Source organism: Mesitornis unicolor, unplaced genomic scaffold, assembly GCF_000695765.1.
Source record: "Mesitornis unicolor isolate BGI_N332 unplaced genomic scaffold, ASM69576v1 scaffold4869, whole genome shotgun sequence".
NCBI classification, from domain to species: Eukaryota; Metazoa; Chordata; class Aves; order Mesitornithiformes; family Mesitornithidae; genus Mesitornis; species Mesitornis unicolor.
This window is the reverse complement of record NW_010205097.1, coordinates 29,588-46,930: the sequence shown is the minus strand read 5'-3', so window position 1 is coordinate 46,930 and position 17,343 is coordinate 29,588. Positions and strand designations below refer to the sequence as shown.

The 17,343-nt window shown below is 39.2% G+C and overlaps 1 protein-coding gene across 1 annotated transcript; it reads left to right on the top strand.

Annotated features, from left to right (window-relative positions):
- The first annotated feature begins 13,007 nt into the window (after nucleotides 1-13,007).
- FIGN (fidgetin) lies at nucleotides 13,008-16,648 on the top strand. The gene has a single exon (XM_010191259.1). The coding sequence runs from the start codon at nucleotides 13,008-13,010 to the stop codon at nucleotides 15,246-15,248; it is 2,241 nt and encodes a 746-aa protein (XP_010189561.1). The 3' UTR covers nucleotides 15,249-16,648.
- Nucleotides 16,649-17,343: the final 695 nt, after the last annotated feature.

Here is a 17,343-nt window from a genome sequence, read left to right as displayed (position 1 = left end):
GTACTAGGAGTTAATGGTATGTGAAACGTGTAGGAAAAACAGCATTAGTTGTATGTGTGTGTGTATGCATAAATATATACATATACATCCATAATTTTATTTTGAAACCAAGCAATTTGCTCTATTTTTTCTCAAGCATTTTCAGCTGTTACTGTGAAAGGAGGAATGACAAGTGTTTCTTCAAGTATCTCGTTTTATTGGCCATTTTTGTTCATTATCATTCAGCTGGTGACAACATTTATTATTTGTATATTAATGACTGGAAATTGCTAAGTGATGGAAGAGCAGTCAAACAAAGCTTTGTGGCATTAACGTTATGCATGCCTGGTAGATGTTACCCGACTTACAGTGCTCTGTGTTCCCTAAATACTGTCTGATTAAGAGCCACTTACAGACCTAATCTAGTTTAGCGCAGTCTTTTAAGCAGTTTTAAAATTTGCTCTGGAAATATTATTGAACCTCAAGTATTTTCAAATATATTTTCAGGGGTAAAAAAAAAAACTCTATATTGCAGTAAATCTATCATCACAGCTACCAATTCCTTGAGCTTAATTATGACACTACTAAATGTGAAAATCTATTCAGCGCTAGGAACACTTTTCACATTACATTCATGCTAAAGATTGGCTGTTAAGAGCTCATTACTGGTAGTTTTCTCGGTTTATTAAACACTGTTACCTAATAAGCATCTTTGGTGGTGCAAATTGCTGAAAACAGTAATGAGTCTGATTAGACTTCATTTCAATTACGACAGCTTGTCTGGCCAAAAAAAAAAAAAAAAAAAAAAAAAATAAAAAAAAAAAAAAAAAAAAAAGAAAGAAATCTCTCCTTGGTGCTTTGGAATCTGGCTACGAGGCATTAGATGGTTTAAAAGGAAAATGCCACCTCTTCCTTTCCACAGTTCAGTAATGAATAGAGAGCTGTCCAAGTAGCTGTCCAATTTAACACATTGGAAAACTAGATAGGCAGCATTGGAAGCACAATCCTGTTTGCTTAAAAATTCTACAAAGGCTTTTCAGTTAATTTATCTAAATAGGGTCATATTTAGGTTTCCCCTGCTTCCTTTGCGTAAGAATATAAAGCCATAAGAAGAGAGGAAATTCAAGTTATTCACTCCTACCTGCTTTGCAGAGATTATGCATTCCTCTGATCAGTCTAGTGCACCTTTCAGTTGTCTGTAAATCTTTTACAGATCCATAAGATCTGTAAATCTTTTACTTGCAGTCACAAAAAATCTCACAGCGTTTGCAATATCTCAGTTTAATCTGTTTCTTTTCTTTTCTTTTCTTTTTTTATTATTATTAGTTTTTTCTCCAAAGTAAAAATGAAGGTTAATAAATTTCTACTACTGGTATCAAATACTTCAGTGAATATTTGTTAGTCTATAGACTTCATTTTGGCGCTAAGGGTGTTTAACTGTATTAGCATTAAGCTTTATTTTAAGTCATTCCTGTACATTATTTATACATTCTGGATGAAAAGAGGTGTGTTAATGGAAAAAAAGAATTTAAGCTGATAGTTGCTGAATATTTGGTAAAATCCTAATGTTCCTGTTGATAGTGTAAAACACTTTTAATACTAAATGGATGTGGATGCACTTTTATAATATTATTTAAGGTAAAATTTGGTGGAGAGTTTTGTAATAACCTTGTAATAGAATCTGACTGGAGAAGCGACAAAAGGGGCCGCACATGGGAGATGCAGTGCTGCTGAAGGCAGTACGCTGGGCTGCAGTTTCAGAGTGTGGCTGAAATCAGGCTTCTGGCCAGTCAGTTCTCAGCAAATTTTAGGAAGGTTCACATTCAATAAAGTTTGAAAGCCACCTTATTAGGCATAGGAAATAAATCAGAAACAGAGCTATGGATGCAAATATCAGAACTCTCTCCTAGATTTTAATGAAATATTTTCTGCGGTGTTTTTATTCTTTGTGGCACAAAATCCAACTGCTAGTGAACAAAATATTGTTTGTTTAATTAACTGCTGAATAATTGTTGCCTAAAAGGAAAATTATAAACTAAAACGTATCTCCTTCACAGTGAATTGCAAACTTCAGTGGTTCTTGAGACTTCAAACCAGATAAGTGACAGGAGAACCAAGCCCATGAACCTCGGAGTTTAGGCATCTTATCACGAGACCAAAACCCCTTTCTGTCTCTTTTTGTGATGTTACCTTTCTGCCTTCTCTTTGAAATTCTTACAGGGAGCTGTGATATATTGTATATTTTGTGAGAGAAAGGGATTTCATCAGTGTGCATCATCAAACATTAAGTAAAATAGTGCCTTCTTTTTGTTTTTTAAAACATCATGCAATCACAAGTGCTATTATTCAGCTATACAAATGTGTGCCTGTAGTGCGCTTTGAGATGCTAATTAGCGGAGCTTGACTTTGTACCCTGAAGCAAATTTTAAAACTATTTCATCATTAGATGACTACATATGCAATAACACTGTGGACAAAATTACAGGAAAAATAACACATTTAAGCTATCAACAGTGCTCAGCTAGTTATTGATATGATCACTGCATGGTTTAGATTTTTGTTGTCTCTTGAAGGTTGGTCACAGAAAAGGCTGAATTTGTGTGATACTGCAAAGGAATGCAACATTTTATCAGCTGGACTCTGTCATTTCTTTCTGCTTATAAAGCCAGTGCATTACTCTCTTCTGCCCCTTGCAATGTCTGTGCACCCTCTCAATGATACACTGCATGTTTCAGGACATGGCTCAACTTTTACTGTTGCTGGATGAATTGTGTCCTTTTTGAGAAAGGAGAACCAGCATATAGCATGAGGAATGTAGTTTCTCTGCCTTCCTGCTCTCTCCAGGAAAATGGCAAAAATATCAGCATACATAGGGTTAAATTTCTCAGTTAAGATATTCTCTCTCTGGTGCCTCTGTGTGTGTATGTGTAAAATATATAAATCTATATGTATATATATAGAGAGAGATTTCTATATATGTCTATAGAAAATTCCCTGTTCCTCCTTCCCCCGTCCCCCGGATAATTTGTCAAGCTAACTGAACAATCTATATAGTTCCTTTCAAACGCTCAGGAAACAATACAGTAAGTCCCAAACCAAGAGCATGCAAAAAATGTACTATATTCCATTTTTCAGTAGCTGGTTCAGATACATTTTATTGAATGAGCAAGAAAGAATCTTTGGAATTTGTGGAATACAATAATTGAAAGGTTTAAGTGGGGAAAAGATTTAGCTCAGCTTAGTGTTTCTAGGATGTCGGTTCTTTGGTTATGCTTCTGCTTTTAATCTTGTTTCTCTGCTTGGGGGGGGCAGGAAGGAAAGGAAGGGTCAGCTGCTCATGCAGCCAAGCCGGGGAAGCAGCCGCGCTGGAGCTCTGTTTTCCCTAAAAGCGTGATTAGCTCTGTTCTGGTGACTTAGCTGAGGTGTTCCCTGCCTTGGGGAGGAAATCTCTGCTTCCCTGTGATAACACCATCCCTTCTTACAACATCATCTCTCATGTTGAAATATAGACATATTGTTTGTTTAGGGGGTTTTTTGGGTTGTTGGTTGTTTTGTGGTTTGTTTTTTAATGGAGAGACCAAATAAGTATAGGGCTTGATAATACAATGCTTTTACATAGGCTATTCTTTTTGGAAAGGCAGTGTATGCCAGTGCTAGCTGCTCTGATGCTCACAGTAGAGAGGAATGTGTGTGGTGTGTGTCTGGTACGACAGGAAAAAAGGGAGAGAGTGGATGAGCTCTGCTAAGAGCTCCCTGCTCTTAATCCTGGGCCACGTCAGGAGCATTCTAAAGCAGTTTATCTTCATATGTCGTCTTGTATATAAGAAACAACACTAAACCCACCAAAACTCATTTAATATGTAGCTTTTTCCACAGCCTTCAGATCAAAGTTATTTTCTTCAGGCTGGACTAAATTATACGCAGGTCCCAGGAGTGAAGGACACTGAATTAATGCACTATGTCACCCAGTCCTGGCTATAGAATGTTTTTATCGAAGTGTGAGACGCGCCATCTCTTTACTATTGCATTAAAAATTAATGTGCAGATTGCCAAAAAGCAAAATGCATAAATAACATGAACAAATTTTGCAAAAGCTTTGTACACTGTGGTGTCATCTTAAGAAGGTGGGGGTTTTTTTTCTTGAGTATCAGATTACTTCTATATATACATTTAATCAGTGTTTGTTCTCATTTAGCTAATTAGCAGAGGTACTCTAATCTTAGTAAAGCAACTGCTCATACCTTTCCTCTGTTGGTAGGTTTTAGAATAAGCGCTTTAAAAGGAAAGCAGTATTCCTGGCCACAGGATGGAGCATTGTGTTATTGGCCCATATAAATTTGCTTTTTCACTCTTGTTAGTTGAGTGTATTGGGTCAAACCTGACTATAGTTATTTGAAACTTCCTGAAATTGATCTTTCCCTTCATATTTGTAAGGTGAATATGGCTGGAATTAACCTTCTCTTGCTCTATATAAAGCTATGAAATACATACACACATATATAATTTTTAAAGCATGATGGCTGAAAAATATATTAAGAATATAATATAGTGGAATTTATACAGAGTGCTGTTGCTGTTAATTGAAAGAAAAGGTATTTTAAACAACTTGCTATGAAACTTGGTCTTGTGCTGAAGAGCAAGATTGTTTTCTAACATTTTGGAACAGCGTGACCTAAAAAATAATTCGGTATCACTTAAATCTCTATTTATTGTGCACCCACTTTGTTCAAAGAAAGTATGTCCCTTTATGGCAGTTTTAACCCCATTTATCCTCATGCACAAGTGCTCACCTGTTATTTACTCACATAAGAGAAGGTCTATACTGCAGAACAAGGGGAGTGCTCTGTTGTGACATAAAATTATACATATTCATTAGCTCTGCTGTCCCTATGGACATGTGTGGTATGTCCTGATGATCTTCATTTGGCAAAGGGAAGTGAGCTTAAGAAGGGAATTGTCTTAATGGGTTAAGATACATGAAAGAAGGGTTTTAAAAAATCTAACTGTGAATGAAAAAAATTCCTCTAAAATGAAACAATTTACTGCATCATGATTAGCAACAGAAATGGGAAAAATAATAGAATCCAATATTTGAAAATTATAATTTTCAGTTTTGGTTTTTCTTTTTCCAGAAAGAGTTTAGGTCAGGATCTGAATGTTCCATATGATGCTCCCTAGTGCTGAAAATTCATTCCTTTTGCCTCTCAGTTACTTGCTAGAAAACAAATTCAGGCTTCTGTGTTTCACCTGCTGCAGTTGATTACGTGAGAAATAAGATAAAGCAGTCAGTGTATTTTATCTGCTCTGCTTTTAAGGATTTGTGTTACGCTCTTGCAAGGTGAATGTGCCTTAAACTCCACATCTGGAGGGGAAACCAGGGAAAAGGACACATCTACTATTTTGTTGTTTAAGAGGAGAGTATGCATTTTGCTGAACTTCTAAAAGCTTCAGTTGGGTTTATTGGACACTTGAAGTAGGAGCAGAATCATGCTATTTGCACCAAGTGGCCAAATTCCTTATTAATTTATGACAATATTTTACCATATGAATATTTTAGTTCTCGGAATCACTAAAGTTATCCTGCTGTAGTTATATTGATTCTGATGTTTATACTGGCATAAATTGCAGATTATGTGTTGTATTAAATATTTTTAAAATACATTATAACTATAAGCATGTGTTCAGTGGACTATAAAATGTGACCTTTTTTTTATAAGTTATACTTTAGTTTACGTTTACTGTTCTTCTGAGTATTCTCTCAGAAATTATTATGGACTTGTTCGTTTGGTGTTGTCAAAATATGCTGGGTCCTTTAAAGGCTTGGTGCTGTCTGGAGATACTTGACAGAAACAGCTTAAAAATGTAAAGCTTGGGAAGGGAATCATCATAGTAGGTTAACAGAAAACTCATTGCAATTATTGTTTTCATTAGTTTGCTTTCTAGTCAGTTTAGAAAAGTGTTATGAACAAATGAGTACAGTGAGGGCTGACCAATATAGTAAAATATTTTAAATATAAACTACAGTTAATCACAAATATGACCAATTCTCTAGATAGATTCTGACACATGCATGCACAAATGGTTCTACTTATATACAATGATAGCACATCAATGTGATTATGCTGAGGGAGCCCTGAACTGGGCATTTTTTTGCTTAAGGGCTGCTGCCGCAGAGGAACAGATACCTCCGAGGTGGGCAGTATCCTGGGAGGCCCTGTGTGGTGCCTAAGTAACAGCTACAGTCCCTGTCATCCAGGCTGTGCGCTGCTGCTTGGTTGGCCTGCGAATCCAAGCTGCTGCTGCTGGCAGAATATGACAGTGCAATCTCTGGACCTAGTTTCCCTTTGCTTGCTTGACTATTATTTCTCCTTATTTCTGTTTCATAAGGCCTTTGAAGCTGATGGATCTGCTAAAGGCCATTTAGCCAGAAATGTCTTTGTGACTATCAAAGGCGCTGCTTTATGTAAATGGCAGGGAGGGAGCTTGGAGGGGGAGAAGTCATTTGCTGTAAACGTATTGCAATTTGCTGTTGTGAGGTGTGAAAGTGTGATTTAAAAGGAATACTCTCTTGACAGTATTTAAATTATATAATTGGGATGTATTAGTTTGAGATTCCATGTCTGGAATTTCATTTTTAACCGGTCCAGGCTTTCCTAAACTGTGTTGCATTTTTCTTACTACTTTTATCTTTAAGTGCTGTTGACATATATGTGATCCTCAATATTACTCATGATTTAAGTGTTTTGTTTTAAAGATTGAAATGTTTTCACTATCCCTGTTAGATGGGAATCGTATTGTAAACACCCTGCCAACAGTTTGCTCCCACTGATGCACATGGCATGCATAGGCTATATATAATGAGAGGAAGAACAGACCCCTACCAAGAAAATGCTGAGTGCACTTTCCAGGCCCATTTTCATGAGTTTGTGGCTACCACTTACTGAAAAATCTTCCAAAGTTGAGCTGTACGGCTGGGCAGATCAGTTGAAGGCTCTTCCTCCCACCAAATCCTTTGACGTCAAAGGAGTTCCTCATGGACTGGAGCAGAGGTCTTCACTGAGTAATTAGAAAATAAATGTGGGAATCATTTTCTTCCCCTTTTTTTTTTTCCTGCAAAACATAATTAGCTCAGTCCACTCTTCAAAATCCCTCCTGTTTCCAATTAAGAGAGATCAGTTGCACTATCTTCAAACAGCTGAAATTATGCTTATTAATAAAAAATGGACTGTAAAAGAAATCTTTTATCTTGAATTAATTTTTATTATTATGGGACATATGACAGTACACAGTCTTACAAAATATTATCAGATTTAGTACAAACCTGAGGAGCTGTGTGTCCTACATCTCGAACAGCGGTTACTACATGACTCATTTATTCAGCTCTATCCCATGCTTAAGAAGGATTTTAAAATTAGTAGATTTAGGGCCTGATCCTCAAGGTGCTTACACCTTCGGCTCTCACTGAAGTATAAGGCTTGAGGAGTCCTGACACCTTCCCAATGAAGTGTCTACTTAAGTCAATAGCTGTTTTGGTAGAGCTGATCTGCATGTCCACAAGAAGCAATCCCTGGGCTAAAATCATTGTGGTCTGTTGTGTAAATACTCAGTGTCTTGAATAATTGAAGACAGGTCTGAAAGTAACAGTTCAGTGGGTAGAGGCAGCTTTTGGAGACATTGGCTAAATGTGTAAGCAATCCAAAGTGATGAAGTTCATATCCACTTGCAAGTCGAGAAGGAGGTGGGTTGGTGGTACTCAGAGCTGTGGTTTTGGAGTTGCTGCCTGCCTTGCAATAGTGTGCTCGTACATCTGTTATGGACAGTTATCAGAAGCATCTCATTTACTTGTTCACCTCTGGTACAGTCTACCCCTTTAGACTGCACTTTAAGCAGTTGCTCAGATCATATTTAACCACATGTTTAAAGTTAAGAACCTGCTTGAGCTGCTGCTGTTTACAAACAAACTTGCAGACCTCTGCTAGATAGGACCTCAGGCACTGCAGGGGTGAACAGGGCAGGAAGAGAGAGACCACAACAGGAGAGGAATAATTTTCTTTTGCCTCAGGTATGTTGAAGGAATGGTTGGAGGCCCCTGATCCAAAGTGAAGCTGTGGCAGCTGGTTGGGAAGGTTGGTGTGCTGTCTTGTCTCTAGTTCCTAGTGGACAGTAGGTCCATGTCATTTAGGTTTTATTCCTCAGCATCTCTGGAAGTGCAACGCAACCTGCTGTCTTGAGAAAACCACATTTGCAGATTATTTAGTTTTAGCTTGATTATTTTATTAACGGTGCAAATAGATGAGAGGTTTACTAAAGTCCCAGTGTCCTTTGTCTAAAGCAGATTGTTGCTAACCAGGTTGGTTAGTCGGAAGGTGACTGTCATCATTTGGACTTGTCTGTGGGACATCGTAAATCCTTTGTTGTGTTTTCACCCAGTGCGGTCCTAGCTAGTATTTCTGGACTTTTCCGTGCCTATTTTCAACAGAAACCCTTCTACTTAAATTGAAAGGAAAGGCTAGTTATTTATTTTTATCTTCTGTAACAGATATAATCCTTTAAGGGGCTGAGCAATTTGACCTGATGCTGAGGGCACCAGCGGAGGAGGTTTCTTTGTATGCACAAACTCACCCGAGCTCCCAGCAGGATCGGGCCTCTGCTGGACATCCAGGATGTGTAGAATGTTGCTTTGTCATTTTTGCATTCAGATTACAATGTCATTTTTTCCTAACTCTGGCATTCTTTCTTCTTTTGTTTTGTTTATTTTAATTCATAAATCAGACTAACTGGATTTCTGCCATATGGAATTATTGTATGTGAAACTGATGAAGTATTACACATTAGATTTTACATTTTCAGGCTAAGTGCACAAAATTAGAAGGGAAAAAAATAATGGTCAAACACATGGTTTAAAGTAATTGAATAATGAAATTGTTGACTATAATTACTTTAACTGTAATTCAGATAGATCCAAGTGGAAGAATTACGGAAGAAGGATGTATAGCAGGGCTGTCAGGACAAGGAAAAAAAGACACTGCTAAAAAAGCCTACGCTGCCTCTTCTATATAATGTATTAAATTTATCTTAAAAGCAGTTCTCTGATAAGTACATACCTGTACTTGGAGAACGGAATCCTTTCCTTTTGCCTTTTACAGCCCATACCAGCACAGTTTACACGGTTCAGAAATGTCGATAGCTTGGAGGATTCCTAAGTTAGCAAAGATTTTTTTGAAAAAGACGTTCAGCCTTGCATTGCTTCTGGACTTTCAGTAAGTTATTAAACAAATACACTATCTGCAAGACTATGGTTTATGTCAGAGTTCAAATTACACTGAGAAAAATGTAGCCTCTAAATATGTCCTTTTTTACCTGATTTTAGATGTTTATGCCAACGTTTGGATTTCTAACAAAGGAAATGGAGGAAGGCGTATCAGCTCAAGCAAAAAGCAACTAATAAAATACAATTTAGAATATGGATAGGAAGTGGCTGCAAACATTAAGGAAATTAGGGGTGAGGGGGGGAAGTGTTTGCATAATTAAAAGAAAGTACAACTTCTTTTTTTTCTTTCTTCCAAATCATACATTTGACTCTTGTCAAACAATTATTGAACTGTTAACAATGGGAGTCAAACAGTTTGCTGCTTTTTCGATTAGTATCAAATTGAGGAATTGGCTCTTTGTGCCCCCCAGTCCAGACCATTCCAGTGGACTCCATGTAAATACAGATTTCTTCACTGCATACTAATGCAAAAAATATGCTTATGGTTAACTATTAACCTATGCTTCCAAATAACACTAATGATTGCAATGTGCTGGAATAATGCTCATGTTTCATGGGATGAGAACAGTCCTGTTCTTTTAAGCTTATCTAATCAAAGCCTAATCCTGCCTTTACAGCCTTTGTTAAATGCATTGGTATTTAATATGCATCAATAAATAAACTTTCAATTATTGTGCAGTGAGCATATCCAAAGATAGCATGACAATGTGAAACTACTGGTCTATCTAGCAATTATTCCGAATAAAGAATGCTGATGGTGTGGTTTTCCCCTCTCCTCTAAAGGATAATTCAGATTTTCTCACATTCTTTTGCAGCCTCATAATAAGGAAAATAAATTAATCTGGATGAATAAAATACAAATAATTGAATTTTTACACAGTCTAAGTACATCTCCCCACTGTGACTGGAAATAGAATTATTTTATTTTAAAAGCATATGATCCATTCTAAACAAAAAAGAACAATTGATGAAATTTTTAAAGTATTTATGAAAGTATTTTGAAAAGCTTTCTAAGTGGGTAGCGTATGATATACGTTGTTATGCTCTGATCTAATGCATTCTTTTATTGCTTTAAATTGAATAGTCTTCCTTTTACAAGTCATTAAAGACAATGTGCCAAAAGCATCCTCATTAACTATAGTACAAGCACTAGCTCAGACAGCTTCTGTGCTCTGTCCATGCCTCTTTTACCTCCTTTTTCAAAAAGTTTCACTGCTGCTTTAGTGCATTTTTTGCAAAAAGTCCTTCTCATGGCATCCATTGATTAGCATATCCTGAAGCGTCAATATTCTCAAGTTTTTCTGCATTTCTGTAATAGAAGCTTTCGGTGTTTTAGTAACCTTCTAAGGCCAATATCACAGAAGGCAGATAGGTTTTATTTGTTTGTTTTGTTGTTTTTTTAATGAGGGTAATGAACTTGTATGTCTGTTAGCAGTTCTACATTATATGAACATTAATATTCTTTCCTTTTGTTTTTAAAAAGCTTTTTAGCTTGAAGTAAATCCTATGACAGAAGAAGAATTCTAGTTACTGATTACATGCAATTGGTTCTTGGTGATTTTCTCTTCAGATTTCAGGCTAAATTTAACAAAGTAGGATTTCTGGAAAGCTTCTGATAGTTTCTCATTAAAATTGCATTTTTTTTTCATATGAGCATGATTTCTATAATTTCACCCAATTTCATGATACATTTACCCCCTCTGAAAGGCAGTGGTTGAAGCATCAGAAAAAATTAGCAAAAAAGATTGTATTAATGCTAAATGAAAGAAATAAATGTGCCAAAAACTCAGTCTCAAAGCTGCATTTATCAAAAGCACTTCTCTGAATTAACTTTTATGGGATAACTATATAATTGTTAACAGACATTTTTCTCAAGTTGTCAAAGTGTTTGAAAAATTACAGAGAAAAAGAACACACAGGAAAAAAGAAATCCACAAGTAGTCAGTGACATACTCACATGGACTGAGATTTGCAGTACTTGTACTAATAGAATATAAGGCTCAATTAGAGGTACTTTGCAGTTTTCAGGCTAAATTTAAATGATTTGGTGATTTGCAAATACATGAATCCAAACATGAAAATGAAGATTCCAAATGCAAATGAGTGCAACTGCAATAAAATATAATTGCAAATGAATCTGTTGCTTTATTCATTTATTGTGTAATTACTGCAATCCTTCCCACCTTGTTTTCAGTATTTCTTAATCATTAAGTCGGAAGCATGACAGCAGTGCCAGCCCTGGCATGATTCTCTTTGACTAAAACCTTGTAAATTAACACAATTAGCACAGCATCATCCTGCTAATTAACTTCCAGTGTCTGGTGCAGTGGTTTTGGAAACAAGGAAGAGGGAGTCAGAAGGGAATAAACATGCCATTCTGTTACCAAACTGTGTGCTGTGTTAGGTTTAGCTCAGCGAGGCTAAGCTGGCCATGTCAGATGCCAGAGTCAGGCAATGAAGAGCTAAAGGGGTTGGGGAGAAAAACAGGAGGGGGTAGAAGCTGTCAAAATAGTCTGCAGTAATTCAGAGGGGAGCTAGTGCCACAGATGCTTCATTTCGACTAGGCCTCCTCCTTATCAGGGAATCTCTGCCAGAGGGCACAAGACTGTTTGCAAAAATCACTTTTGGTAATATGAGAGAGATTAAGGAGGTCTATTTGATACAGCTGTACAAAAATCAGCCGTGTGTCTAGCATGCACAGGTACGAGTTGGAGGGGGTTATCTTAATGCTTGTATGTCGCTCTTACTGTGCGTGGTGGATTATGAGAAGGGGGGATGATTCCCATCACATTATTTACAAGATTAATTGCTTTAAAATTACATTTGCATTTTTTTTCATTGTTGGGGGCTTTATATATATATATATAGCCAGCTGTGGAAGCCACAGAACTTTTAGGGAGTTCTTTTTATTCACGTTTTTTTTTCTTTTTTTTTATTTAACCATCTTTCTTTGTACCCTGGAGGCTGGGGGGGGGTGGGATATGTAGGGGAGGGAAAAGAGAGCAAGCGAGGAGACCGACAGACAAGTCGTGCTTGTTTTTTTTTGTCCAGAGCCTCAACAACAAAAGTGAGAGGCAGAAAGGAGCCAGTTGTAATTCATACCGAGTTGTAGGCTTTGTGTGATGAAAGCGACGGAGCGCTGCCTGGGAGATTGCTTTGCTGCACTCCACGAAGCAGATTTGAAACTGTCGTGGACCACTTTAGATGAGAGTTGGATTATGGAATGACCTGCTATGTCTGTGTCATATTGTTCTGCGCAGGGTGCATTATACTGTGCTAACTAGGTGTTCAGTACCAAATAAGAGAGGTATCCTAGATGTGATCTGTCAGCTGTGTCTCATATTTTTATATTGGTTAAAATATAAAACTGAAACAGTGATGAGAGAGGACAAAGCAGTTGGATGCCTTGTATGTGAGCAATAAATCTCCACTCGGAGTATTCAAAACCTACTGAGTCTTATTTAATTACTTGGAGAAATCTGGTGTTGCCCATATTTTTTAAAGCAACAAATAACCCACTACTGAATTGACAAAAAATGTGGCTCTGTGTGTATGCGCCTACAGTAAACCAGGAAGTTTATACTGCTTCATAAGGGCATTGCATTTTCTCCCCTTAAGGATTTGTGGTGTTAAGTGCAGTGTTTCAGACAGCTGAAGAAGTTCACAGACAGTACGTTTGAGAACTCATTTAAAAGCATCCAAAAAAGGCTGAGCTTGCTGTTAACTTTATTTTTTTCCTGCCGCCCTAGGCTTGAAGATGCAGTGGACGCCAGAGCATGCCCAGTGGCCAGAACAGCACTTTGATATCACTTCAACCACCCGGTCCCCTGCCCACAAGGTGGAAGCCTACCGGGGGCACTTGCAGCGCACCTACCAGTACGCCTGGGCCAACGACGACATCTCGGCTCTGACCGCTTCCAATCTTCTGAAAAAGTATGCAGAAAAATACTCTGGTATTTTGGAAGGCCCAGCTGAGCGGCCCATTCTCAGCAATTACTCTGAAGCTCCCTCGGGGCTGGTGAATGGCCGGAAGAATGAAAGCGAGCCCTGGCAGCCGTCACTGAATTCTGAGAGTGTGTATCCCATGAACTGCGTCCCAGATGTTATCACCGCCAGCAAAGCTGGGGTAAGTGCAGCCCTCCCTCCCACAGATGTCTCAGCCAGCATCGGGAGCTCTCCTGGGGTGGCCAGTAACCTGGCTGAACCCAGTTACTCCAGCAGCACCTGCGGAAGTCACACTGTTCCCAGTCTTCATTCAGGGCTCCCATCTCAGGAATACGCCACAGGATACAATGGCTCATACTTGCATACCAGTTACAGCGGCCAACCAGCACCTGCACTTCCATCCCCTCATCCATCCCCCCTACATAGCTCGGGACTTTTACAGCCCCCACCACCACCGCCGCCACCAGCCCTTGTCCCTGGCTACAACGGCACCTCTAACCTCTCCAGTTACAGCTACCCTTCCGCCAGTTATCCTCCTCAAACCGCTGTTGGCCCTGGGTACAGCCCTGGAGGTGCCCCGCCACCCTCGGCGTACCTGCCTTCAGGAATCCCTGCTCCAACCCCTCTGCCCCCGACCACTGTCCCCAGCTACTCTTACCAGGGCCACGGCCTGACGCCCATCGCGCCGTCTGCCCTGACAAACAGTTCAGCCAGCTCTCTCAAAAGGAAAGCTTTCTACATGGCAGGGCAAGGAGAAATAGATTCCAGTTATGGAAATTACAGCTATGGCCAACAGAGATCTACACAGAGTCCCATGTATCGAATGCCCGACAACAGCATTTCAAATGCAAACAGGGGGAATGGTTTTGACAGAAGTGCTGAAACATCATCCTTAGCATTTAAGCCAACAAAGCAGCTAATGTCCTCTGAACAGCAAAGGAAATTCAGCAGCCAGTCCAGTAGGGCTCTAACACCCCCATCCTATAGTACTGCTAAAAACTCACTGGGTTCAAGATCGAGTGACTCGTTTGGGAAGTATACCTCCCCAGTAATGAATGAGCACGGTGACGAGCACAGACAGCTCCTCCCTCACCCAATGCAAGGCCCGGGACTTCGTGCAGCTACCTCATCCAACCACTCTGTGGACGAGCAACTGAAGAATACTGACACACACCTCATTGACCTTGTTACCAATGAGATTATCAACCAAGGACCTCCTGTGGACTGGAGCGACATCGCTGGCCTCGATCTAGTGAAGGCCGTCATTAAGGAGGAGGTTTTATGGCCAGTATTGAGGTCAGATGCATTCAATGGACTGACTGCTCTACCTCGGAGCATCCTTTTATTTGGACCTCGGGGAACAGGCAAAACATTAATGGGCAGATGTATAGCTAGTCAGCTGGGGGCCACGTTTTTCAAAATCACTGGCTCTGGCCTTGTCACAAAGTGGTTAGGGGAAGGAGAAAAAATTGTCCATGCCTCCTTCCTTGTGGCAAGGTGTCGCCAACCCTCGGTGATTTTTGTTAGTGACATTGATATGCTCCTTTCCTCTCAAGTGAGCGAAGAACACAGTCCAGTAAGTCGGATGAGAACCGAGTTCCTTATGCAGCTGGACACTGTACTGACTTCTGTTGAGGACCAAATAGTAGTAATTTGCGCCACGAGTAAACCGGAAGAAATCGATGAATCTCTTCGAAGGTACTTCATGAAACGACTTTTAATCCCACTTCCTGACAGCACAGCGAGGCACCAGATAATAGTACAACTGCTCTCACAGCACAATTACTGTCTCAATGACAAGGAGGTTGCACTGCTTGTCCAGCGCACAGAAGGCTTTTCTGGACTAGATGTGGCTCACTTGTGTCAGGAAGCAGTGGTGGGCCCACTCCACGCCATGCCAGCCACAGACCTTTCAGCCATTATGCCCAGCCAGTTGAGGCCAGTTACATATCAAGACTTTGAAAATGCTTTCTGCAAGATACAGCCTAGCATATCACAAAAAGAGCTTGATACATATGTTGAATGGAACAAAATGTTTGGTTGCAGTCAGTGATACTACTTAAAAAAAAATAATGTAATGAATGTTGGCACACACAGAACCTGCTACATAGGGTAGAGAACCCTTTTCAGTAGTGTTAAAATTGCAAAGGGTGCTGGGAAGACTACAATTTACCTTGCCTCTAAAGAGCCAGGGTAGACTTGAAGGAAAAGTGCATCAAACAAGAGCTGCTGATCTGAAAAAGCCACACATGACAGAAAGCGCATGTTGATGCTCAGTTCTGTTCAAGCTAGACAATACTCACCAAGGAGCAAGGTGTAAGTGGGTTGATTTCAGAAGGACATGAACCCTGTGTGTTGATTCCATTCTGCTGTTCTTGAGATTTAGTTGCTGTCAAGTGCCTGAAGTGGTGCTTTATTTTTTGTTTGCCTCACAATTACATTGGTGGCATGTGCTAATATAAAGAGCTTTAACTTCAAACATTATTGGACTAAAAAGATGAATGGTTGTGTTGCGACAGAGAACCAGATTTTTGCTATTCTAAGAGCAACAGTATTCCTCAATCCTGTCTGTTCTGCAGTGTTAAACTAAGAACAGGTAAAACAGGGTAATGGTAATCTGGACCTTAATTTCTGCAGTTCATTTCTTTTAATGTTCTGTCTGCAAAAACTCAGGAAAGTGATTGTGATTTGTACAGTACCTCAAAGGAATGTGTTGAAAGCACTATGTACTGCTGAGAGTTATAGGCTAGGCTTCAATGTTACTTTATATTAAATATGTATGTTTACCTCAACAATTGGAAAATGGCAAGGAAAATTACTTTGAATGTATCCAGGAAAAAAAAAACCTAAAGCGTGATATGACTGAAGCTTTACAGTTTTTTAGAAATAGAAACAGAAAGATTTCCATGTCCAGAAACAGATCTTTTGCCAAAATTTGTCAGATCAAACCAGAGAAGAATTTTTCTTGATGGTAAACTGTAAGAGTTTTCAGCATATTGCTTCTTGATAATTATGTGATACAGTCTTTAGAAGGTGCATAGATGAAGAAAGAGCCACTTAATCAGTTTACATTAGCGTCCGAAACAGTCAAATGTAAGATTCGGTAGGACTCCAAGAGGCAAATTACCTTAAACTGTGACTGCTGGCCTTTGTTGCGCCGCTCTAGTCGTAGTTTGGAGATTATTTTGGTGAAACTGTAGGGAGTGGGATCAGTGTAGGTTGCTGGCAGAGCTATGCATTGCAGAGCTGTTTATAGCAACACAGTGGACTGTGACCAAACTAACAGTACAAATTACAAAGCAAAACTGAACCCTCAAAGTACAATTTATTTCCCTCCGCAAACTGTAAAGTTGAGTTTTTGTTGTGTATGTACGGCTCCATTGTCCTTAATGCAATCTTCATTTAGCATCCATTAGAAATCTTCCAGGCTGGAGTGTGCCCATCATTATTTCTACCTCAGTTTTGTTACATTTTTCTTGGAAAGCAAAGTAAGAAATAGGGCAAAAAACAACACCAACAGGAAAGTCAGATTATATTAGGAATGCAAACCTGCTAAACAAGTTTCAGAGCACTGCTGGTTTTTTCCCCTGAAGTCAAGTTTTTCTCTGTGTTCATGCTCTTTACTCCCCGTTTTCCTCCCCCCAAATACACATACTCTGGCGTCTTCCTTCTGGAAAAGCTAGCTGGCATGTGTGGCATTTTGCTCGGTTCTCCCCCACCCCCCACCACTTTTCTTTTTATCCTTTAATGCTTTCCGTGCAACTGTTTTGGTGACAGCTGACTGATGTTGGGTAATGTCTCTGAGCAGGAGCAGTGCATGTTGCAGCTGCCCAAAGCCTCTGCCATCACATGAACTAAACAGCCTTGCTTTTTTGAATGTATTTTTTTGTTTGTTTACTTTAAAGAGACAGTAACAAAACTGTTGCAAAGCACTGGCATTTGATGTTTCTGTTAAGTAACGTACATTCAAAACCATTAAAAAAATGCACTGAAAAGCCCCAAGAGATACCCATCTGTTACTGGACCATGTTTGTCTTCTCAAAAATTGTACAGATCTTGTTCGTTTTGTTAAATCAATGGAGACAGTTAGTGTTCAGAAAGCTAAAGAGGGATTTTGTGATATTGCTGAAAATTTATGCTCTTGATTA

What these genes read in the sequence shown, in the direction of transcription:
- FIGN (XM_010191259.1), top strand. Translation starts at nt 13,008, where the DNA reads ATGCAGTGGACGCCAGAGCATGCCCAGTGGCCAGAACAGCACTTTGAT.